The sequence below is a fragment of the Paralichthys olivaceus genome, chromosome 16 (assembly GCF_024713975.1).
Source record: "Paralichthys olivaceus isolate ysfri-2021 chromosome 16, ASM2471397v2, whole genome shotgun sequence".
NCBI classification, from domain to species: domain Eukaryota; kingdom Metazoa; phylum Chordata; class Actinopteri; order Pleuronectiformes; family Paralichthyidae; genus Paralichthys; species Paralichthys olivaceus.
In genome coordinates this window covers 4,158,460-4,184,507 of record NC_091108.1, presented here as the reverse complement: position 1 = coordinate 4,184,507, position 26,048 = coordinate 4,158,460, and the positions used below count along the sequence as shown (strand labels likewise).

General features: G+C 44.5%; 1 protein-coding gene across 2 annotated transcripts; it reads right to left on the bottom strand.

The window, feature by feature from the left end:
• Positions 1–102: 102 nt before the first annotated feature.
• On the bottom strand, positions 103–25,641 carry zfyve9a (zinc finger, FYVE domain containing 9a). Of its 2 annotated transcripts, none has more exons than XM_020112755.2 (19): positions 25,365–25,641; positions 17,160–17,259; positions 16,697–16,804; positions 13,876–15,299; positions 12,207–12,306; positions 11,826–12,002; positions 11,494–11,657; positions 10,417–10,546; positions 9,930–10,052; positions 9,453–9,608; positions 8,231–8,455; positions 6,838–6,920; positions 6,560–6,664; positions 5,204–5,354; positions 4,898–4,978; positions 4,502–4,664; positions 4,015–4,120; positions 3,677–3,853; positions 103–3,582 (listed from the first exon to the last, which is right to left on the bottom strand). In XM_020112755.2, exons 3-19 carry the CDS (start codon positions 16,764–16,766, stop codon positions 3,421–3,423), a joined length of 3,597 nt encoding a protein of 1,198 aa, XP_019968314.2. In that variant the 5' UTR covers positions 16,767–16,804; positions 17,160–17,259; positions 25,365–25,641; the 3' UTR covers positions 103–3,420. The 2 variants fall into 2 exon arrangements, with proteins under 2 accessions (XP_019968314.2, XP_069366653.1); XM_069510552.1 differs by having other exon boundaries at positions 10,438–10,546; positions 25,365–25,616.
• Positions 25,642–26,048: the final 407 nt, after the last annotated feature.

Sequence of the window (26,048 nt, the reverse complement as noted above, 5' to 3'; positions counted from 1 at the left end):
TATTTGTGGCTTTCTTTGACCCCCCGCCCCCCCAATTAAAAATTGATTCAAGGAAATAAAGTGTATAGAGGCCTCAACAGAAGGAAATACAATTACCACTAATTTAAATTTTCTATAAGTTTTTATTGTACATATACTACAGTTTTTTTAATGAAGACCACTTTTTTTGACATTTGTAGTGTAAAGAATAAACATGTACATGGTTTTTGGCTTCAAACATTTCGACAAATGTTAATTAAAAAAAACAAAAAAAACCAAGTCAATGACGAAGTGGATTGTTTTTCACGTTTCGTCCACAAACACGAGGAGAAAACCGGTCAAATCCAACAAGTTTCTGTTGCATGCAGTGTTTAGTTTCAGATCGTAACATCCTACAACTGAATACCACAACAAATTTTAAAATAATGCTACTTTCAGTCAAACAAATTGCACCTTTTTTTGGATTTAGGAAATATTGCACACGTTGGATAACGCAAAAAAATAAAAAATCACTCAACCGAAAACAGGGAGCCTGAAAAATAAATCCTTACGTCTCCTCTTCTTTGATGCTGATTCATGAAAACGTCACATGGTGAAGACGCAGAGATTCACAGCTCTGGTATAATCACAGTGAATTAACCCAGAACTGGTGACTTTTGACCTCTGAGCGTTTTAATCCGCTCTCACTAACGTTAACTTGCTACAGTGGCGTCTAAAATACTTCAGATCGAGTATTAAACAGACGCAGGATTCCTACAGGTCTAATTTCAGCTCTTAGCGTCGGCTCTTCTGCAGGTTTTCATGTGATTGTCTGATTCTCACTTGTGATGACGAGATTGTTTTTCTCCGATAATAAAAACCTCTCGCACTGCGACAACAGTACTTGGTTTTCTTTCCGCGTAGCCCCTTCTGGTTTTTCTATGACTAAAGATGGAGGATCTGCTGTGATGACGCAGGTTGATGAACGTTCAGAACAGGGTGAGGTTTTTGGTGATTAGTCTAGCGAGAAATGGAAAAAGAAAACAAAAACACATTTTGCAGACTTGAACAGAAACAGGAGGAATACATTCTTTAGATTGTTCTTCCAGGTCCATGTTGCGGAGGGAGAGCGGCCAGAGCAGAGCAGACAGAGGAGCTGCAGGTCGACCTCCAACACAAACGGCTGAGGCCTTGAAGACGAACAGTCCGGCTCCTGCCAGGTCTGCAAACTTTAATCTTGAAAAGTCTGGGGAGCAGGATGGTGCTGATTTCATGGATTTTGGAAGGATGAGGAGTTTTCTGCAGAAAACATGAGATGAAATACATTCAGCTTGAAGTCGATCTTGCAGGAACCCCCAGATCTTCAAACACCAAACTTTCTTTCCTCTTCTGCTGGAGAAACTTTTCCAGAACACAGTGGCAGTAACCCTGACGCCTGCTTTCCCTCTCCTGTAGATGGCTTAGAATCCAGTGCACTGCTTCTGCAAGTTTAATACACTTTTTATATATTTATACATCTTTACATCTTCGACAGTTATTCTCTTTGTATGATTAAAATAACTCAAGGGGTTTTTGTTTTTTTCCGGACGAACACGAGCGCTGATGATTCTGATGAGATTAAAAAGTTTTCCCCTCTTCTGCTTTTCCCATTTATGTACACGTTGAGTTTCTCGATAAAGCATTGGAACCTTTTCATTAGCCGTCTGCTTTAGGACAAAGGGGCGTTTGTGGCTTGAAATCTTGTTTCACGGCAGACGAGTTTGTGACGGTCAATTCAATAATACTGTCTTTCACTGGGATCTCTGGAGGCTACGCATGTCATAGTCGTAACGGACGGGAGATTGTTCTGCCTACAAAAATATGTACAACCAGTGGACACGTTTGTCCATGAAGTAAAGCATCTGGTGATTGATGAGTAAAGCTTAAGAGGTGAAGCCGGGATGTTTTTCTTTCTCCGTCTCGTTGATGAATCGCTGCTGCAGGCACTGAGAACCACGGAGCAAAAAAAGAAAAAGAAAAAAGAAAAATTCTACTCCACCACACAGAGACACCTTCTACCTCCTCAGCCGATGATTTGTAGTTTCCTTGGTAACGCAACCAAAGAGAAATAGGTCCGAACTCTTCAGCGGTGGATGATGAGTCTCCTCTCGTAAGAGCATCCGTGCTACACAGAGGCCCGTTCAGGAGCCTTCAGGCTGCCACAGTGACGTTTGGGTGCTAAGTAACGCCACGCTCGAGTCAGACAGAGGGTCCGTCCACATACACACACACACACATCCACGTCAGCGGAGCGTAAGTGTGTGTCATGTCTGGAAAACACACACACACACACACACACACACACACACACACAGAGAGAGAGAGAGTAACCCAACAACCTACTCTACTAATACTGATTCAACATTAGGGCAAATCAGCTCTAGCTTGTCAAAAATACTCAACTGTACTTATACTACTCTGCAAGTTTAAAAAGAGGAAAAGAATCGGATCAAGCCTCTGACCAGAGTCCTCGAGTGAAAGAGCTGGAGACAAAGCGTTAGCGAGAACAAACAAAGCAGCAAATCTGAGGAACCACTTTTATTTTCTGGTTGTCTCACGTCTGTTACGCTCTAACGCACAAACACGAACACAGCCCAGAGGAAAGACGTTCACGGAGCTCGTGCTCCCTCTCTGCCCTGTTCTTCTATCACCAGTTCGACTGTGACCTTTCACTTTCACGTCGTCACATCTCGTCTTACTTTGTAGTAAACTGATCGTCTGTGGGTCAGATCTTTTTCTGACACAAGCTTCAAATCGACAAAACTGTAACAGACAGTTTTCACCTAACCCAAGAAAATCATCAATTTCTAATTTTCTATCTTCATCTCACTGAATCAGTCCAGCTGCTGTTTGTACTTCCTGCTGTTAGGACCGACAACAGTCAACACACAAATCTCCAAACCTCACATATTATTGCTGCACATCCACAGATTATTATTATCACCTCCTATCAACTTCTTGAAACTGATCAGCATCGTCAAAATATAATAAACATCCAACTTAATCCACCAGAAACAGAATCAAGTGATTTCTCTGCCTCTGTAACGTCTTTATTAAGAGTTTAACTCTCGTCTGTGTCTGTGGTCTGAGTACTGCCTGGTCCATCAGACTAATTTGTCTAATATGTGGGAAGTCAATAAACCAAACAGGCACTTCACTACTCGTGCACAGTGTGGGCATCAGGACGGACCCAGTGTGACCGGAGCACCCGCTCTGAGCTTCCTCGGGCCCCAGGTGACCTCCGGAGCACAACAGACGGTGGCTGGATGCATAGGTTTGACTTGAGGAATGCTACCTCACCTGGCGCGGCACAGTTTTCAGGCTCGTTATAAGTGCAAACAGTTGAAGGGAGGTGACGGAGGCTGTGGGATGTGTTAGAAGGTAAAAAAAAACAAAAAGAAGTGGTGGGGATGTATGCGGCTTCTAGGAGATGATCTCCAGGATGTAGAAGACCAGCTCCATGACCACGGGGCCCTCGCTCAGCTGACACGCCCCGCTGTGGATGACGGGGATCAGAGCGCTGTCCAGGTCGCTCAGGTACTGAGGCAGGAGAGGCTGACCGTTACTTCCTGCCAGGTAGCCCACCTGAGAGAACCAAGGCAGGTGTTACACAAACACGTGACGAGGCAAAGAAATGAAAGTCCACTATTCTGACGGAACCTCACTTCCGTCCTCGTACCTGATCAGAGTCCAGTGTGACCCTCAGTCCCAGTTTGGCCATGCCGTCCTCCTTCAGCAGCTTCAGGTGCGGACACAGCGCCACGCAGAAAGCTCTCGCCACGTTCTCCGTCAGGCGGCTGTGGTCGGCGGGGTCGCTCAGACCGTTGGGTTGGTCTTCACTCTGGAGGAAGAAGACCTGACACAGACAAACATGACCATGAGGAAGATCTCTGCAGGAAATGAGTCCGTCTTTGGTTCAGAGCTTCATAAAGAGACGTCGTGAAAAAGTTCAGTTTCTAACCACCTAAATGTTTGAAACAGTGAGACCTTGAGTTTCATGACCACTCGGAGTCGTACCTCTGTCCAGCGGATGACTTTGCCATTGGCTTTGAACTCGGAGCCGTGGAAGATCTTGACGCTGGTGATGGACTCCATAGACTTTCCATCAATCGGACTGATCACACTGGAAACACACAGCAACACTCGATAAACATCTGCATTTAACCGTAGGTCAGAAGAAAGAACCCTTAAAAATCACAATAATCACCAAAACGACCTTCTACTACTGTTTTATACTTCAGGTATGTTTTGTTACTAGATCTGTGTTTTATTATATTTGATGGTAACAAGTTACATTCAAATTTGTAGATTTTATCTGGCTGCTGTTAAATTGATTGTGCTGGTCTGAGTCTCAGTCGGAGCCACGTCACACGACATCATTGCAGAGTTTCCTCCAGAGGGATTCCTCTCGCGTGCGTATGAGTTTTTATAGCAGAGAAGTGAATGAGGTGGTTTCACTTCAGTTGTCTGTGACATAAAAGAGTCTCCTCCCGTCCGTCCTCACCCCTTGTTGAAGTTGTGGTCGTCCTCTGTCCACTGGATGTGCACCAGCTCCTGGTTTTCCTCCTGGTCGGCTTTACCGCACGTGATGGTGAAGTCTTTCATGTCTCTCAGGGCTTGCCGCAGAGAGTCCATGGTCTCAGCTGTGATCTGGATCATCACACCGTCTTCAGGTGGAAGAAAAAGACAAATGGTGTCCAAACAAAATGTGTCCACTCATAGTTAATCTTGCACAGAAGGGACAAGAAAACTTCTTTAACCACGAGTTCCATCACTATTATTAATTTGTGCTGACATGGTGGAAAGTCTTTGTAGGTGCTGTGACCGTTTCATACAAATATACTCAGCAAACATTTCAGCATTTTGAAGCCAACATGTCGTTTGTTGTCACAGGTCTCACCTTCCACAATGCTGGTCTTTGCCAAGAAGCCTGACGAGGCTTTCAAAGCCCCACTGAACACAAAGAAGCAGGCTCCGGTGACTGGAAGAAGAATAAACACAAACAGACAGGAAAAGGAAAAATAATCAACTTCAATTCAACTGCACAAGTCCAACACGGGCAGGACGGACAGAACAAGAGCAATAATATCAGAGTTCCCCACAGAGGAGGGAAACTGTTGTCTAGACAACGAGCAGGAAGTAAAACCCAGACAGTGCAGAGGTGAAGGAAGTGTTAAAGGTGATGAGTGTGTTTCTGCAGCAGCACCTTTGCGCGGCTGGTGATGGATGCTGATCGCCTGCGTCTGATAGTTGCCGTCGTCGTTCTGGACACAAACCAGGTGGGAGTCGGCGCGGTCGTTGAAACACGCCCCCATGGCCAGAACGTGCTCGTTGGACTTGTTCATGGCCTTCATCAGCTGCAAGGACAAATGATATCCATGACTAATTAAGCCGCCCTCTGGGTGTGTGCAGAGAAAAATGGGCTTATGAGAGGCTGCCTGGTTAAGCCTAATTGCGGCGGGTCTTGAGGGCAAAGTCCTCGAGTTAAAGGCGATGGCGTTGAGATGACAGATTGCGGAGTAAGACATTGACACGGGTGGATACCAATAGTTGAAAGACCCCCACATTTTAATCCCTCGTCTGTGTGTCTCTTTGACAGCGTCCTCTGCAAGTCAGAAATGAAACTGAAAATCTGGAGCGCTTTAACCACTTGCTGCGCTGAAGGTTTGTCTGCAAGCTGTCGAGAAACGGTCCCTCCTTCACTGGGCCCCCATCTGTTACTGCACGAGCAGCCAAACACTACAACTGGCACCCCCCTCTCCACGCATGGCTCCTTCTCTCTGCCAAACGGCGCTTGGTGTGTGTATCACTCTTGTTGGACATTTCATTCACACCCTTGAGGCCGCAGCGTCAGAAACATTTGGCAGCCTACGCCAAACGTTGAGATGGAGAGACCTCGGAGAGTTTGTCACATATCACCTAATCAGAGTGAACATGCGTGTGTCGATGTTCAATGAGCTAAAAGAACCGTCCTCCACTGTTGTCAATCACCCGTGAAGGGTTTCATTGTGTTATGAAATATTACGTGTCAGCCTGGAAATAAAAGAGCTCGGTTTTCTCCTGAGGTCTTTTTACTGGTGCAACAAACAGCAGCGAGTGGATAAAAGGAAATATCTTGGATTCACTTCCATGTTGACTTTTAACCACAAAGTCACTGACTCCTCCCAAAACATTATGACTTGTTTCTACTTGTTCATCAATAATAATAAAAACATGAGAGCCAGAAAAAAGATTTCATTCATTTCTAGGAAATGTGACGATTTCCTGGTTTTCTCCGTTTAACATCATATTTAATTTAATATATTAGTTCTTAGGAAAATCTAATTCTTTATGCTGCTCTGTTTTCCAATGTGGGTCAGAGGACAGCCACAAAAACAGAATTAACCATCAGTCATTGATACTTCCTGTTTACAGCTTTCGATCCAGAAGCGAGAAGCGCTACAAGGCAACTTCATAAAACTCATAAATCCTCAGGATGAATGAATCAAACAGTGTGAATGTGATCATAGTTTTGACCAGTGTGTGATGTTGTTAATAGAAATCCCAGTTACTGGACGCTCACCTCATTGTAGCGATTGCTGGGGATCTTGATGCTCGTCTTCCTCACCTCCATGTCCACGACCAGCCCTTTCACCACCGGGAGTGTGTACTGGTAGTTACGGAAGTCCTGAAGGCAGAAAGAAGAAATAAGTGAAATACAAATTAAAGGACCCTGTGTTTTTAGCAGGGTGTTTAATTCAGGTAGAAACTAAAGTAAAACTTGGTAAGTGACAAAATAACGACATGTTGAAAACTGTATTGCAGGTGATGTTATTTTTAAACATATATCAAAGTACTCACTGCGAGCAGGTTCATTATCGTGTGACCGGTCTCTCCGAAGAGAGGTTTTCTGAAGCGAACACTGAACAGCGGACACGGATAAACTGTAGAAACAAATCATTCCTTTATTGATTAACGTAGAACAGAGATGTTTTGTGACTAACGTGTTTTTATTCTTCCCTGTGAATATATTCTTTTATGTCTGAGCCAATTATTATTGTTCATTTCTCTTCTGTGCAGTTGTCATGGAAATGTATCAAACACTGGAGCAGAACGAAGCTGATCTGGAGACAACTTTAGTATTTTGGTTTCAGCCGTGACTATATTAAGTAGCAGAAAAGTGGGCACAGTGCGTGTTATATTTACATATTTGCTTTTATAAATTGTTTTATTGACTTCTTGGATTTCGGTCTTTTTTGTTCTGCATGTGAGATGATTCCAGGATCTTTAATATTTTTAGTAACAGCACAACTGTTGTTTTCTGTGTTTTCCCATTGTCATCATTCATAAATGCAAATGAACTGATCTCGAGACCCCACAGACTAACATCAAATACAAAGCACTGCGCCTGCAGTCAGGAGGAACACTCCCAATCCACAAGTGAAAAAAATAAGGCAGTATTTTTTCCTCCAGGGACCAAAGCTCCTTACGACTATTTTTAGTCTTATCTCAGCAAACAGCTGGATATAAGATCTCGCCACAAACTCTGATTAGCAATGAAGACCAATCTCAGCCTGGAACTACACATCACAGAGGATTTGTGTCCTCACAACCTTCTGCTGGTCACTGCAAGTGGTGACAGCGTGGAGAGCTGCACTGCTTGTGTGGTGGGTTCATTTCATGTTAATACTAATATTTGGTGTCTTAGAGCTTCAGCGGAATCTGGCTTTGTTAATTTATTCTATCCGTGCTCGCTGGAAGCAGGCAAGAGGCTTAACGGAGCCAGGCTGCGCTCGGTGCTGGCAGGTCTGGCAGTGAGAGACAGGGATTTGGTGGAGAGGAACCTCTCTGATTAAAAAAAACACATGCACACAAGATTTCCTGGGCCATGTGGGAAGCTGTGAGAAATAAGTGCTAGCTGGAGGTCGACAGGCTTCTTCTGTCAACTGACAAGGTAAGCTCTCTAGATCAATCTGGATCTTAATATTTTACCATAAGAAAAAGAAAACCAAACCACTGAAGGATAACGACTTTCCTTGCTCTGAATTTAATGCCCTACTTTTCCACCACATGGACCAGAGTCCAAATAAAGTTCCTGGTAAATGTTTTTATGATGTGATATGATTAAAAGCTCCAGAAGAGCTTTCTAATGGACTTTAATGTGTGTAGTCAATGCTTTAGAATAACATTCAGTTAAATCATCAAAATATACTTCAACTATTACTGTTGCTTATAGTGTGAACCCCCAACTCACAGCGGTACTCTGCACCCAGCCGCAGCATGAGGCGGATGGGGAAGACCTTGGCCCAGGGCGTCTCCCACTTCTGGATCAGGATGCCGAAGAGGTAAGGCGGGTTTGGTAGTAGGAGGTCCTGCAGTGATTGGAAGGACGGGCTGATGTAGAGGAAGCCGCCATGCTCCTTACTGCCCAGGAAGCTCTGCGTGAAGAAGGAGTGACTCAGGTGGCTCAGCACGTTGCCTTTAGGAGACGAGAAAGAAGAGGAGAGAGAGGTCAGTGATGCTGGAGATATGAGGAGGAGGAGGAGGAGGGGCTGGTGAAATAGGAGAGGAGAGGCTCAGCAGGGTGGCAATGAGAAGGTGGGCAGAAAAAGAAAAGTGATATAATAGGCACTTGGGGGGACAAAGTAAAACCAGATGTGAATGAGATGAAATAGATAAGATTAAAAATAAAAGGATGAAAGGAGAAAAACGCCAAAGGTAAAAAAAAAACACAAATGAGAAGCAAAGGAGGAAAAAAATGGAGAGAAAGTGGAGGCAAGGACTTTTAGAATATTCAGTAATATATGGGATTATTGTTTGAATAAAGAGCCTTGGCTTAGTCTGAATTAAACAGCGAGTAAAAACTTACCTGCTCGCCCCTGCAACCTCATGTTACCCACAAAGGGCTCATGTTACTAATAATCCACAGGAGGGATCAGTGGCTTTAGATGGCAGGAAACACAATAACCCTAATGGCGAGACAAAAGTCGGTGGCTGGGACTTGCTGAAGCCAGCACTTCTTCTGCAGTCCTGACTGATGGAGACATAATCAGGACTGACACGCACAATATGGCTCCTTTCCACCGGCCTTAAACTGCTCCAGTTTGAATATGAATGGAGAAACTGCCTGAGGGGAGCGAGCCGTCAAAGTCACCCGATATTAGCCCTATTTGCTCTGCGGCATATGGAGTCAAAAATGCAAGGCAAGCGGTGATGAGGGAGGCGACCTGACAGCAGGACGCTAATGTTTGGGCCATTTTTCACTTCAGCAGAGGTGGACAGTAACCTGGTTTCTAAATAGAGGACAACTGGGCTCACCTGTTGTCTCCGAGGAACAAAAAGTAGAGCTGGAACGTTTTCCTCCGAGCATCAGGCTCATTTTTAACTGGACAGCACTTGACTGAGACAGGTGGACTCACACCTGGACCTGGAGACACAACTATCAATGAGCTGCTGTCTGCTGGGTGTGTTCTTACCACTGAGGGCCTCCTGGTAGAGGTGCACGAAGTGCGTGAAGACGTCTTTAGGGATGGTCTTCTCATCAGGGAGACACTGGAGCAGAATGACCACCTCCGCCTGGCCGACAGCGTGCATGCCTTTGGTCGTCACATACCAACACTTCCGGTTTACGTCTGTGTGTTGAGAGGGAAGAGTTTTTCATATCACTTAACATTTCAATCTTTGAAAGAAATCTTTTCTGTTATGGTCCCATCACGTCTGAATAAAGCTGTAAACACATTTATGTAACAGACTCCTACGTCTCAGTGTCAAAAGTCCATCACTTAAGTAGCTTGATGTTATTTTGAATCCAGCAATAGTGTGAAATCTATGTCTCAACATGTCTCAGCAGAAAAAACAAGACAATTCTTAAACTTTAGTTATGTTCGGCATCATAAAAGCTGTTCAACTTACAAATGTATTTTTCACTTTTCACTTTTATAACTGTAACTCACAGTTTACAAGCTTGACCATGGCGAGCAGGTTCGCATTGAGCACAAAGACCAGAGGGTCGGGGCCTCCCTCCTCCAGCTGCTGCATGAGGACGATCTCCGACGGCCTTTCCTCCACTGCGTAGTCTGTAGGTGGGTTAAGGTGGGTTAAAGAAGAGGAGATGGGTGGAGGGCGGGAGGGAGGAGTTGAGGTTCAGTTAGATAAACACACAGGAGGAATGGAGGATGAGAAAGAGCGGAGAGATGTCAGAGGGAGAATGGAAGAGGTGAAATGGAGAAGCAGTTGAATGTGAGGTAGGAGAGGGAAATTACTGAGTTAACAACAGCGAGAGGCCCCAAACATCATCACAACAAACCCTCCCCTGTCTCTTGTTGGCAATGAGCGGCCGTAACATGAGCGGTGACGTAAAGCACATGAGAAACACGCTCAATCAGCACAACAGAAGCAGCAATGACGTGGCAGCAGAATGGTGAGGATGAGGGCAAGCACCTGTGATGTGGCCTCCCGTACCTCCTTTGACTCCAGTGGAGATGAGGATGGGAGGGAGCCCGTCCTCTGGAATCAGACTGATGGAGCTGCCCACGGGGCTGCCCACCGGGGCAACAGGGGTATGGGCTGCCTGAGGACGGAGGGTGCAGGGTTAGATGTACTGTAGATTTTAACACACAATAGGAAAGTGAAAGAATCCAGGGGAGATCCCAATATTAGGCAGTTTTAGATTTCTGTAGTTAGACCCTTGATGTCTTGTCAACTGCTTTTAAACTTTACACAGCCAGATTGTTATGCTTTCTATTATGAATGTCCAAGAGCAAAATGTGATTACGTCAGTAATGTCGGCTGAATCTTTTTTGATAAAGATCCTCCACAGTCACAGTCAGGCATCATAAAAACTGTTCTCACAGGCTGAGTTGACCTCACTGCAGCTACTCAATTGATTTTAACATGTGAATTAACTGAGTACCTCATACATTTAAGTAAAAAGGTGATAAACCATGAAAACAACTAGAAAAAGCACAGCAGGAGCTCCTGTAAATCAATGGCTCATCACTTTTCTACTCCCACTGGTGAACTACAGGTCGCATTACAGTAATGGAAACCGTTGGCAGTAAATTCAAATCCATACATTATGGAGATCGTGTCAGTATGACCTTCACGAAGTCACGTGGTGAAAGTCGGATTTCATACTCATGTTGTGTCTCCATAGCATCAGCTGGAAATCTCAGATAAAGCCATTTACAAGCTCCAACAATCTGTTCAACAGGCCATGAATCATCCTGACAGTTTGCATTCAAGTCCACAGAGCGTTGAGCACAACCACAGAAACAACCAAACACAACTTGTTGCCCTGATAAATGCTGGCTCTAACGTCGACTTTAAGTGAATCTAGCACATGCAGGGATTTCTAATTATGCCAAGCAGGAATGTTTTTTACTAAAATCCATGACCCAGCCAGTAAACCATCAAGAATCCCACAGAAAGAGTTCTTTGTGGCTTCCTCCAGCTAATATAACCATACACACGCTAGACTAATAGCATTAGCAGAGGGTGAATACTTGTCGTGCCTACCTCTGAGGAATCAGAAGTCGAGGATTTGCTTGAGCCCGTGGAGATGGCTAGCGACTGGGAGGGGGCTGGGCTGGAGGTCGGAGGTTTGGGGGACTCTGCTGCGTCTCCGTTAGGAAGGACTCCATCTGCGAACCACACCCTCCTCTGCTCACGTGAGAGGGACCCTGAACACAAGACACATATTTACGTTTCAGTGAAACACATTCTGACATATGAAAACTGCAAACTGTTCTCAGGACAAAATGAAGTTACCACTTTAAAGAAGTGGGCACAGACTGTCAACATGTTAGGTGAAGTGCTCAGAGTATTTGTATGCCGGGTAAAGGTCGTACCCTCGTTGCCAGACTGTTTCAGGACTCCCACAGGCACCATGACGGTGGGAGGAGGGGAGCTGAGGACCCCAGAGGCCTGAGCCTGCTGCAGAGGGGGGATGGTGGAGCAGTACTCGGCCGGGTTGTTGGGGTTCGGACTCTGGTTGTTTCCAGTGTTCGGTGTCTCCCATGATTGAGCTGGCAGACAGAACATGTCATGACTAAGCCTGGAGCCGTCTATGTGTATGTGAGTAAAGTCGTGTTCAAAGTCTTTAAGTCTAATAAGTATGAATGAATAAATAAATGAAGTGACATCCTTAGTTGTATTGACATATATGTATACAAAGGGTACACATGAATGTGGTATATAAACTGTAAAAAACAAACTGTACTTGCACTCACCACTGGTCAGAGCAGAATGACAGGTGATACAGACGCGGGCCTCCTTCCTGTCCATGTACAGGAGCCTGCACTTCAGACTGCAGCATGCTGCACAGAACACCTTCAAAATAACAAGAACACACTCACATCATTTGTGGCACACTTCTGCAAGAGATGAGCACACGGGACGAAGCTGGGTGACATGTTCTCCAAACCAGATCACATTTACTGTGATGATTTTAAAAAAGGAGAATTGAAAAGAAGTTCTGAACAAATGTGCAGCGAATGTATGAATTCATGGGTATTGACTTCCTGTACTTATCCAGAACTTCCCTGAGCTGTTCACTACACTTTCCGTGGATTAGAACCTAATTACACAGTATCCAGTATATTTAGTAAATAATAAGACTGAGCATAATTTCCATTTCAGAGCTTCAGAGCCTCATCATAAGCTGGTTTGTGGAGTTCCAGTGTGCCGGTGGATGCACTGATCCCGCTGTGTCTATTGTTTTTGTGGCCCCAGTGCTGGTGTCAGTGTTACTGCAGTGCCAGCTCCTCCCTGCTCAAGCGGCAGAGTGTGTTGTTTGTTTACCACCAAGGGAAATTAAGTAGCAGACCGGCAATTTTCCAGTGCAGTGTCAGCGACCACATCTTCACTTTAAAGCGCTGTGCAGACCCCCCCCCCCCCCGCATATGTGGGTGGCCGTGATGCCAGAAATGTACCTGAACACCCACTGAGTTTATCTGCAAAGAAAGGAACTCCTCTATGAAAGCATTGCTTTTAAATTCCCTCATTACTCCAGGGAACCAAACCAAGCTTCTTTATTGAAATCTAAATATTCATGTCTAAAATTTGCAGTGTATTTTCTCCTCGTACATTTTGCCTCTCCTCTCGGTTTCCTTTATATAGTGACGTGTATTTTGTCTGACTGTCAGGGAAGACTGCACCAATGGCCCCTAACATCGATGATTCCAGATAACTGCCCGGGTCAGATTGCATGTGCAAAAGAGCAACGCAGTATGAAGACATCCGCTGAATATTTAGCTCAAAAACACTGTGTATGTGCAGCAGTAGTTTAACACTATATGAAACTGGGAGCGTTCTTTTCTGCTGAAGTGTTGTAACGTAAGTTCTTGGTTTTCCCTGAACTTGTGCTGACAGGGTAACATTAGTTGGCATCGTCGGCCCCACCAGAGAGGTAGCAGGTGTCGACAGCAATCGAGATAATCGATTTTTCAGTCCGTTTTCTTTTTTGTTTTGTTTTTTCATGCATCTTACTCTAAATATGATAAATCTTCTGGTATATCAATCTGTGCAGGCAACTGTACAGAAAGTGCAAGTCTGGCTTTTTCTGATGCATCTCTCCCCAGATGACTTTGCGGCAACAAGGTGTTTATTATATTCTGAAGGGCCCAAATACAAACCTGTTTAAGTTTTAGACAGTATATTATAAACACCTCTTTATTGTGATTTTTAAATTATCATCCTAATGTATTTCTTGATTGGATTTCCTGTTGTTCTGTAAAAATTAACATATTGAACTCATAATTGATAAAGAAACAGCACATTGCTTCACAAACATCAAATGTAGCCCAGACAGGTGAATCGATATAATCCTGGTTTTAAAGTGTGTTACAGGCTTTTTTAGTTAGAATTTTCCCTTTAAAGCAGCTCTAGCGCTCCTCTGACCTTGCCACAGGCTCTGCAGTGGTGCCTCCTCTTGGTGAAGGTGAACTTGACATCACATTTCATGCAGACCGGAGCCTGGGAGTCGGGCACCCACACAGGGGCAACCTCACCCAGGGAGCTGGCAGGTTTCTTGCACAGGGCGCCCTGCTGTCCTGCCTGGAGGTCATTGTCTGGGCTCTCGGAAGGCCTCGGGGCAGGAGAGTGGACAACACCATCTCCGTTCACCCCGACTGTGGTCTGATCAGTCCCACTGAGAGTTGTTTCAGATGGCGTGCTTCTCCGACACTGGTTCTCAAGGTTCTTGTTCTTGCTGACGAGCTGGTTTTGGACCTGGCCGGACAGCGGCTGAGGAATCTGGAGTTTGAGGGTGACTGGCTGCTTCGGTCGTGCCCCTCCGTAGGGAACACTGACGGGCTGCAGCCGATTGTTGAGTTTTGGTTGGATGCTACCCGACCCCAGCGCTCCTCCATCGCTGCTCTCCTGCTTGCTCTCCTCCATTTCTTTCTCCTCGGTCACAGAGTCCTCCTTAGAGGGAACAGGAGAGGGAGAAAAACCCTCCTCCTCCTCTTTCCCGTCTGTCAGCTTAGTGTAATTACTCCTCTCCTGCTCCGAACCATTGGGAAGGCTTGTTATTCTGAGGAGCTGGTCGATCTGTCCCTCTGGACCACATCTCCTCTCCACTCCAACCCTGTTCGGAGAAGATGCACCATTCTGCTCTGCCTCAGAACCAGACTGAACACCTCTCTCCCCATTCAGGAGGCTTTCTCTCTGTTCCTTGTTTGAGTTTGCAGTTTGTCTTTCTTGACTATCGTCCTGTGAAACAGCTGTACTGGCCTTTTTTGTGACACTTTCGCTTATTTGTGTTGTTGCTTCCACATCTGGATGAATTTTCTCAGAAGGAGTCTCTTCCTGTCCTTGTCCCAGCTCAAAGGTAAAGTTAGTGTGACTGACAGTGGAGCTTCCCCCTCCAGCTGAGGTAGCTCTCTCCTCCTGATGAGGTGTAACCGCCTGGTCAGAAGCAGCCGACTCGTAATCTGGAGAAGAACTTCTCTCCTTGCTCAGCCCATCATGTTGTGGGCTTGCAGCGCAACCATTCTCTACTGCACTACATGCCGTCACAGGGGGCGGCGACAGGTCGTCGGTTCCAACCAGTTTGCCGATGTTGGGCTGGGGGTGCGGTGGGCTGTGGACGTCTGCCGGCCTCTCCTCTCCCCAGGATGAAAGTTCAGGACCAGGGTGTCTTTTAGGGTCTGCCCCCGGGGAGGTGCTGGAGGAGGAGTCGGGGAGAGTCTTGAAGGGAAGCGGACTTTCCCGGGGGCTGAGGTCTGCGTGGGCCAGGGCGGGGTTCAGAGAGAGCAGGTGGGCCGGCGGGGCCAGGATCTGGGTCCACTTGGCATCGGAGAGAATAGGTGTGTCAGTTTCATCTGGCAGACACAGAAGAGAGGAAGACAATTAGATCTAGTTAGTGCTGCAACCAACAGACTGCAAGTATTGTTTGCATAAAGTTTTTAATCTATGAAATGTGACCAAAACCCCAATTTCATCTGAAGAGCTAGAATGAGATGATGCTCACAAAATGATCAACAACAATCGATGATGAAAATACTTGAAATTGTTATTTTTCTGTCAACTAGTTCAACAAATACACAATTGTTCAACTACATTCACTGCACTTTGCTTTTGATCTATGTCGTGACGCTTATTTTCTGGACAGCACGAAGGTTTCATATCACATTTAAAATGAAACAGAAGACAGGAGAAAGTGTCTCATGCTCCTCAACAGCAAGACAGGAAATCTCAAATGAACCGGCACCGAGAGCTGATACAAAGATACACACTCCCAGGTGATTGAAGGAGCTAAAAATGGCAGAACAAACCAGGGAACAAATTGAGAAATGAGGTTGGCATGGAGTGAGAAATTAGTGTGTGGATGGACTGGGAAAAAAAGTGGGCCAAGTGGCTCCGTCACCCCCGGGAGCCATCAGTCAAACTGACACATCACAGCTGTGTAATACAAATGGAAATTCTTAGATAATATTTATTCGAACCAACTTTCTCACACAGCCGTGTCAGCGACTCTACAGAACTCGCCTCCCTCCACTGGAATTCATGCTAAGCTGTTTTATCATGTGCTGTTCTCAGTTCAACGTTAATCTGCCAAGCTGGAGCTCCAGCAATGGACCCACAGATAATCACTCAGCCAAAATACAAACTGAGATCACAGTATTGTCAAAATACAGCACTGTGCAAGTGTGTGTGTGTGTGTGTGTGTGTGTGTGTGTGTGTGTGTGTGTGTGTGTGTGTGTGTGTGTGTGTGTGTGTGTGTGTGTGTGTGCATCAGCAGGACTTTTTCTGGGGTAATTTACAATAAATCAAGAAAAAGAACAGCCTTTGTAATAATCTAATAATTCATACTGGAGCACTGGGAGTCTGCAGACACACAGCTCTGTGATGCAGTGTTTACTTGACATTTACTATAAATAAACTCAGTGGAAGCACAGTTTCAAATCGGCTCTGGAACAATTTCTTTACCTATGGTGGAAAATAACTATGAAACATTTTGCCTTGGACAAATGACACAGTTTAAGAAAACCTCAACGGAAATGGAAAATTCAATTAGTGCTATTCCCTCTCTGCACACCCTCAATTACCACCGGTAAATGTTTCTGGTTGATTGTTGTCTGTTGATGATTTACCCATGGGTTATGTTAGGACATCCTTACCACCGCTCCTCTGAAGGTACGTCTCTGCTCAAGCACAGGGACTCACTCTTTGTCCCCATCTCGTCTCTGCACTTAATCAAGCTAACGCGGCGGCTCACCTTCGTTCTGCTCAAACTCGTCCAGGACCTTGTCAAGGTTGAAGGCCTCGGCCTGGAAGTAATTCTCCATGGGTCAGGAAGCTCCACCCTGCCGACAGCCGTGTGAACCTGGAGGCCAGAAGAGAGCATGTCCTCAATACCAAGGCAGACGTCTCCAAAGTCCTGAGACATATCTCCTTATTCATACATTTTTACTATACTCACTTAAATGTGAGTAGAAATATCTTGTCTAACTCTGACACTCATTTCATTTCCTTTGTTATCACTCAGGAGTCACAGAGATAATAAATGTGAGATTTGTTTGAAAAGTATTTTAATTAGAAAGGTTCCTGACTGAATCAACTCATCTGTTCTCAGACATGAAGTCTGGAAAATGTCCAGAAAATCGGGTTCAGACATTTTTCGTTGTTTGGAAAATTTGGCTTCTTTTCCATTCTCCTTCCTTCCTCTTGTCAGCGCTCACCTGCACACAGGTCCAGCAGTCCCAGGCCGTGTTTCTCTCTCAGCAGGTTTCCCTCTCAGCTGTCACTTCACCCAGTCTGGCAAGCGCCCAGCGCCCACACCTTAGGCAGAGAGGGAAAACAGCATTCAGTGAAGAGCTGCTTCTCAACCTGTGCAGCAAAGCAAGCTGCCTGTTACACTAGCTTCATAGAAATGTAAAGCTGAATCGTTATTTTTGAGTTGGATATAAAACTACAACAATAAAAACTAGAATTATGCTTTGCGGTTGTACGCCTCCACCAAACAGTCAAGTTGCAGGAAACATGGTCACAATCTTTCCCTCTGTTCCCAAGTTGGTATTGTTGGTATTGAATTATGAGCGTTTTGCAGAACAAAATGATTTCATGGTGAAGTTGACCTTTGCCCTCTTGGTCATTTCTTTCCTATGAAACATTTAAGTGATATTTTTGTCATAATTACCATGTGACTGAAACATATTTTCCAAAAATGCCACATTCAAAACAACATTCAATTAAATTTCCTTCAGGCGTTCCTGATATATTGCAGTCGCCAACAACACGAGCATGATCTTTGAACAACAAAACGTGTGTCAAAGTTATGACACATGGTTGTGTTGAAATGTGGAAAGAATCACAGACAGCTCCACCCATCATGCTGATGATGAACCAGAACAACATCTTACATCAGACCAGGACACAGTTCATGAACAACACCCTGAATCAGCTGATAATACAGTTCAGCACCCATCTCAGGAGGCAGTCTGAGGGTGACGCTCATCATCACGCAGTGAAGTATTATCCACACGAGCTCGACGAGGTCATCGGAATCACTGCAGTGTAAACCTTCCCAGAGTGTCCTTGCTGATGAGGAGACCTTGGAGCGAGGATGGGATGTGGTGGAGCGTGAGGTGTGTGTGTGTGTGTGTGTGTGTGTGTGTGTGTGTGTGTGTGTGTGTGTGTGTGTGTGTGTGTGTGTGTGTGTGTGTGTGCAGGGGTGCAAATGAGTAACACCCACACTGGACTTCAGGGTCATTCTCATAAGGACAAGAGTGACCAGGGATTACACCAGGGACCAAATATTCCGCAGAGCGAGGGCCTCTGAGAAAGGAACGGAGTCAACACATTTTCCACTTAGCTTGAGACGCACGTATGGACACCTAGTCAGCACAAAACAGAGATGGCACACGACAGGAGGCTACGTGTGTCGTGTGTATCACGCTCTGTGAGGTTAAACCGTTACATCCACACAGAGATGGAGGCAGAAGGAGAACGCTGCCATCAGAGCCAAATATTTCACAGACTACAAAAATCTGTGAATGAAAGAGCGAATGAAACAAATCATTAGTACTTTAAAACATTACAAACCCATGGGCAATCACAAACCAAATGGAGAGTGATGAGTCGAAGATATTCCGTTTTAGATTCTGACACTGTTCAGAACTAAAAAAGTACTGAGCTCTACTCTGCATACACCAGCTGCATTGCTTTAAACCACATTTGTACTCCTGACTACTGGATTTCGTTTGTATTCACTAACTATTACTACTTCTGTGAAAAGTAAATCCATGAACCTTAGAGTTCAGTGGATTCAGTAAGTGAGCTCGTCTTCCTCTCCCAGAGCATGAAAACAACCAGATGTTTGTAAAACTGAAATAAAATATTATAAATGCATAAATACTGTAAGAACTAATTTAGGAGGAAAAAAAGACTTCAATCACCTGAAGTGGTCAGTGAATGGAAACTACATCTGAACACTGCAGTTTAACCTCATCCAACTTCTGCACCTTTTTCTTCAGCCGAGTAAGTTTCCACTTACACTGAATGAAGAGGGTCTTGCAGCGTATGAGTCAGTGAAGCTCCAGTAGACTGTGTGTACTCATGAATGCACACAAACACATGTGAACAAACACACACACACACACAGGACAGGAGCCCATCCCTGATTAAGATTTAATTACTCTGCAGAGGCTCTGAATAATGCATCTTTAGTCAAAGTGCGTGAAGGAGTAGAGTTGTATTTTTAGACATGTAAACTTGGAAAGAGGCTTTAGAGGAGACATATGTGCATGAAAGAGTGCGTCAGTGTCTGTATCGTGGTGAAATAAATTGTCCTTTAAGCTACACAGTGTTTAAACATCTAACTCATACACATGAGCGTCAACTCATCAACACAACTAAAGACTAATTAAAAATGTCAAGCAGCGACATGTAGTGTTGTTTCAAGTAGAACAAGAAAATCAAGACTGTGCAGTTCTTTCAAAACAAAGATTCACGTCATGAAGTTTCATCCAACACAATATATTTCAAGTAAACATCACAGTCAATACGGCTTCTTACTGTGAAGTTGTGTTTTCATTGATATTTGTCTGTTTGTTAGTCAGCAGGATTACACAAGTACGGAACTGATTTCCATTAAATCCTGTAGAGGGGGGGGGGCAGCTCATATATTTTGGAGCAGATCCAGATAAAGGGCGTTAGCTTGGCAGAGGTAGCAGCTCTCGAAGAGTCCTTCTAATTTCTTTCCTTTCTTTCTTACTTATTTTGTTTGTCAGCAGGATGACACAAAAACTACGACACCAATTTCCACCAAACTTGGTGGAAGGATAAACCTGCTCTTGAGAAGAACCCTTCAAATGTCGTTTTTTTTCTTCCTCTTTCATTCCCTATATTTTATGAAAACAGAATAATTCAGGTTATGAGAGCAATTCCTGTTTTATTTTATATTTGTACGATAAGAAGAACCAGACAATCATGTGTAGGATCGTTCAGTCTAAGGAGAGGTATGAGCTCTGACTCCCCAAAAAACACACAGCTCTCCTCATGTGTCATCAGATGTTTTGTACTAATGGCTCCAAACCACTCATGATTAATATTTTAAATGTTTTAAACTAATAAACTCAGCCCCATAACTTCCACACTGCCTGTAGTATCACTGTATCGTCCAAGGATGCAGCTAATTAATAACTTTCTTAGACAATCTGTTGATTTCTTTGTCGATTCGTTAATTGTTCAGTCAATAAAATTCCAGAGAATAATCCAAATAAATGTCCTCGAGGGGACGTCAGACACAGAATCACAGTAAAACCTTTAACTTTGAAAGAAGCCGCAGCCAGAGAAAGTTTGGGATTTTTACTCAACGAATCAACTGAACGGTTAATCAAGTTTCACAGCTCATCAATTTACTAATCATGTCTGCTATAACAACATTGCTTGTGGAAGTTTTGCTTAGATTAACATCAATGCACAGAGACAGCGTGTGACCAATCTAATTTCCATGTAAAAAAAACATTGAATGAAACATGACTGAGAAGAAAACAAGAGCCTCCCTTTTTAAATGAAGCAAAGTCGTCCAGCCTCCAGTGTGAGCCCGACATGCTAATAATGAAATGGCCTTACAGACTGCTAACACAATAAAGCATGCCTGAGTGGACGTCCCGACACGGCAGCATAATTAAATAAGACAAGCGCATAAACAGTGAGGAAGCTGGATGTACTAGAAAGCTGAAACAGTTCGTTAAGTCCTCGCTGTCAGAACGACACTCCGCTTCCTGTTGTTGTTTCCTGTGAGGGAGCCGCATTCACTTCCGAGCCAATCAGCTGGAAATCCCATCCAGTCATTAGTGAAGTTTGACATTTGTTTTTTGCGTTACGTAACATTTATATGTAAATTTGCATCTGGTGTAGTTAAATAATATTTTCCTCCTTCCAGAAGATTGTGACGTTCACTTCCTGCAGGAGAAAGATAATCTCCCAGGTAATAGGCTGTTTTCACAGCATACATCCTGACATGTGACAACAAGAAAATGATCAATGTTAGGCTATTATTATGACTATTACTTTTCTTATGTGACGTTATAATGGCCTGACAGCATTTCATTGAACCAGAGCTGCAACAATCACTCGGTTAATCAAATGACACATGATAAATCTGCAGCTATTTTAATCAAAGGATCATCGTTTTGCTGATTCCAGGTTCTCAGACATCAGGATTTGAGGTTCTTCTTGTGATTTATCAGAGGAAACGCTCCTCATTGGGTTTCAGTCTGTGAGTCACACAAAACAAGACATTTGAAGACTTTGCCTGTATTCTAAAAGGCAGTTCTAACTATTTTCTGACATTTTACAGACAAATTGGTCACTCGTGACCTGCGAACCTAATCAGGAGATCAATGGTTGGTGAAAATAAACCACCTGATCTGCCAGAGTGTGTCATGAAAACAACACAAAAATAAATCGCCAAATATGAAGCTAAATCCAAGAAGCTGTAAGAGTATAACGTCTGTGTTTTATATGTTTAAATTCTGACACAGACTAGATTTCTTCTTCTAATTAAGAATAAATGTCCTGCATAAATGTTCCAAAGTGCTCAGACCTGAACTCGGCTCCTAAACTATTTAGGAGAGCTGAAGAGGTTCCCCGTCACCAGCTGATGCCTGCATCACGCAGACAGGGACAGGGACCTCCACCTACCAACGAGACGAGATGTTTGTCGAGCGGGAACCTGAGTTAATGGAGCGGTTCCTGCTTCATAAATGACTGAGACTATTATTCAAAGCTCGGGGGAAAAAAGGAAAATGGTCTTATGACTCAAAACAACATAAATTTGAAAGGAACTGAAAATCTAACCTTCTTCACCATATTTAGGATTAAAAACGTGTGATTATAAACTCATTTTCCTGTGCTTTCAGATATCGAAGCATACGGTACGTTATGATGAATGATGAGAAGGAGGCTTTCGGGGGAATAATCATGACAAGCTGTGTATTAAATCATGATGAATGGTGAGATGAAGCCCTGACGCATAACATCTGCAGCCCTGCTATTGGCTGATTTGCGGAGGGAGGGAATTTGGGATGACATCACCATAAATCATTTGTGTCGTTTAAGTCTGCACTTGAGACTGATTCTTACGCTGAACTGAAAGTTTTAGCCGAGGGTTTTATTAAAAGTGCCTCGCTCCTTCTTTTTGCTAAGAATTGTTTCATTAAAGTTTTATACGCAGTGACTTCAGCAAGGAGGAAATGAAAAGACTCAGCAATATGCTCCTCTCAGTGTGTTGAGCTGCACAACAGCAAGACAGTTCTGCAAAAACAATGATTTTATCATTATCAAGTAAACCGCTGATTATTTACTGGATTATTTGTTTATGTAATTTTGATAATCAATTGATCATTTCTGTCTTTTTTTAAAAAGAAAAATCACCAGATATTTAGAAAGAATATTCTGCTTTTATATTGGGTATATTATAGTTTTGAACTACATCTGCAACTTAGAAAAATGATTGATCGCTCTCTGGACCAATTTTTCAAGGAAATGGGCCAAATATTCCTCCTCAAAAGTTACGATTTGATGCTTTATCAAATGTGACAGTTAATTAAAAATCTGAAACAAGCATTCGCTCACTTTTTCCTGCTGAATTCTCACTCTGCAAATGACCATTTCTTTCTTTCTCTTGTACAGTCCCTCAGGAAATTTTGTGGACTTCAGTGAATGTCTGAAAACAGCTTAATTGTTTTGTAAAAAATTCGAACAAGTCACTTTGGACTTTAAGAGATTTTAAAGGGAATTTTTCACAACTTGCTGACATTTTATAGATAACCTGGGAGTGGAAGAAACGCTGTGGAACTTTTGAATTGTTCTTCAGGAATTCAAGGTGCCAAGTTCGTCTCCTTTTCCTTTCTTTTTTTTTTTCGTGGAGCAGCAAACTTCCCACGACTGTGAGCTCACATCCTGAAGAACAGCGTTTTAAGATCCATACTCCAGACGCCGTCTGCACAGGGTGACTGCAGGAAACCTCAAATGATCACTTCCTCCCTTTAAGAATGGACTGACATCACTTTCTAACAACATGGTCGCATGACTGAGTGACACATCTTTGTGTCACGTCTACCGCCCTGACTGGGAGTTCACCTCCCTTCTCCCGTAAGTATTTATCCTCTATTTTTTCATTACAATTCCCAAGTTCTGCTTCAGAAAAAAAGACAAGGAAGCAAAACATATGAAAGAAAAACATGCCGCAGGTTTGTATCCAAGAGAAGGTCACACATGCACTTCCTCTGAAATACTGAAAGAGATCATTTCTTTGACAGAAGAGGTTGGAAAGGTAAATCCACTGAGATGTGTTTGAAGAAGGTAAAGAACAGAGGAGCTGTCGTCGTGTTACAAAGAGCTGCTCTGCTTCACAGCAAGTGTCAAAAGCTGTTATGAGTTTCCTTTCTCCCGCATGTTTTGATCTACATTTAACCACCACAAGACAGAGAAAGAGACACATCGCCGGGCTGCCGTCAGGGACAGACTCGTAATACTTCCTGAAAGCGTACAGTAACCTACATCTGGGGAGTCTCTGCGCACACGAGAGCTTCTCTTTGCACGGCCGCCTGTTGGATCAGTCTACTCAGTCAACCCCCCCCGTGGGTTTCAATACGGTTTAATGAAGGAGAGAGGTATCATTTTCTCTTGCTGCAGGTAAAACCCTTCTCAAATGTCCTGTCTGCATTTCACATCCAACACAAGCCAGTCCAGACTGGAGGGACGCCAAAATGAGACCAGACAAGAAAATGATGGGTGTTACGCAGCCTTAACATTACCGGTAATATAATCTGGAGGATACACTTAGAGATGGGGCTGAAGTGAAAAAAAAAAAGAGGCAGGTCACAACTTTGCGGAATCCAAGGTTTTCAAATGTCTTTCATTTGTCTGGCCTCAAATCCAAAAGGAGATTTAGTTTTCTAGAAAATATAAGACGAAGATAAGCAGCAAATCCTGTCATTTAAGGACATGGAGACGTGGGAGTGAGTAGAAATTAAGAATAAGAAGAAATTACATCTATTTAGATCAGTCTACTGTATCTTAACCTTTTACTTTTGAACTATTACTATTACTACTGTAGATGTTTGTGTCTCCCGATCCAATGTTGGTTTTACTTTAATAATTCATGTGTTCATTCATGACTGTTTCCTCTAATCAATGTTGTAAACACTGTTTTTGTTTTTCCCCTGTTAATGTTGTTTTTGGTAGTTTTCACTTCCTCTTGCTGAGAGTTAAGAACAGACGATGTCACACCTTGTTACGTGTGCCCATGCGACAAATTGTGATTTGTGAATATCGGCTGCGCAAATAAAATCTGATTGATGATAATTCAAGGATCATGATGAATATATCCCGAGGATCTATGAGCGTCAGACATCTGGTGCAGCTGGGTTGAACATGAGGGGACGGTTGGGCCTCGGTGGTGATATGTGCTCATCGACTAATAGTTGCAGCTCTTCTTCTTCTTCTTCATCATTTTGAATCCTGGCTTCTCCTCAGCAGCACATTGAGTTTGAATTTTCCCCACTGATGGTGACCGTCCCAGCTGCCACTGGGCTGGGCCACGCTTCTCCACACGTCCACCTCCACAGCTCGACTCAGGCCTGCGGACCCAGATGATGAGGGGAAAGCAAAGGGACATGGCACCAACACAACACACCTCACACACCACACCACACTCTTGAGGGGCATGGACCGGATGACCATCAGCCTGGATTGAACATCCAGGAGTGCAGCCTGCAGGACAGACAGCCTCGGAGGGTGAATATCACCCACAGCTGCTGTGTGAGCGGACACAGGCGAAGAGGAGCTGGAAGGAAACAACACAGCTGAGATAACTTGGCTTTAGTTGCATTAGCAGAGCTGCTAGCCTGAATGTACCGTCTCTGTGCAGACCCACACAGAAGGCCACGAGTTAGAAAACACTCCGCCTCCCCGGAGCTGGACCCGACAGCTGCCGGAGCACGAGTCAAATCAACTAAATCAACAAAGTGAGCGCGGCGGGCGACACCGGGGGCTGCACCGGGGGAGTGGAGGAGCTAAAGCGTGTTAGCCACCGACGCTCCGGCGGGCGGTCGTGCGCCGAGTGACGGGCAGCGACTCGCTCCTCTGACGGACACTCGCGCCGCCGCGGGCTCGGTGGTCCTCGCGGCTGACGGGCGGTTTTAACGGTCACGGTGGATTCAAGGTTGACGCTCAGCGGGAGTTTATTTACGAGCGTTGTGTAATTGACGTAAAACACCGTAACACCACCACCTCCTCCACAACCACAACCTCCTCCTCCTCCTCCTCCTCACTGGGGTTCTCCGCCGTTTAACCGTGACACCCACCCGCCACGACTCGCTCCTCCTCACCGTGTGGAGCTGCGAGATATCACGGAAACAAATCCCCTCACTCACCGGAGGAATCCTCATCTTGTTACGCGGAGCCCCCTCCGTCACTGTCCGTCATAGCTAATCGTCTCTCCGGGCTGTTTTCTGCGTCTCCTCGCCGAGACACCGACCCACTACCGCCGCCTCCGCCCGCCACCGTCCGCCAGACTCCGGCTGCACTCGTGGGGGAGTCCAGCCCGAGATCACCGGAGCTGCTCCGCTTCAATGTTGAGGAAAAATGAGGAGAACCGTCAAGAGCCACAGGTTATGTCCGCCACTTCCGGCTGTGGTGTCATGTCAGAATAAAAGCCAATTTCATGCGCATTTAAACGCAATAAAACAAATGTTCGTTTGCTGATGTCATAAAAACAGAGAGTGTATTAAAGTTTACAGAACGAAACACACTTCAGTGTTTTATTGTTTTTCTTTACAAATCAATAAATGGTTTATATTTTAAGATTAAACAGAGATTTACAACTCATTTGCTCTGACACGACCCTGTTTGAAGCTGGTGAGGACATTTTAAAATCAACCCCTGGTCACTGTCACTGAATGAAGACCAGTGTGGTTTTATTATCAGTATGCAGGAGAACCACAGTCTGGATCTTTGCGTGATTAATCTTCTCCAGACTCTTTTACGTTATTTCACTTCCTCGGCTTCCTGTCTCGCTGCAGCGGTGCACCTTGACGCTCGGCTCCAGCAGCTGCAGA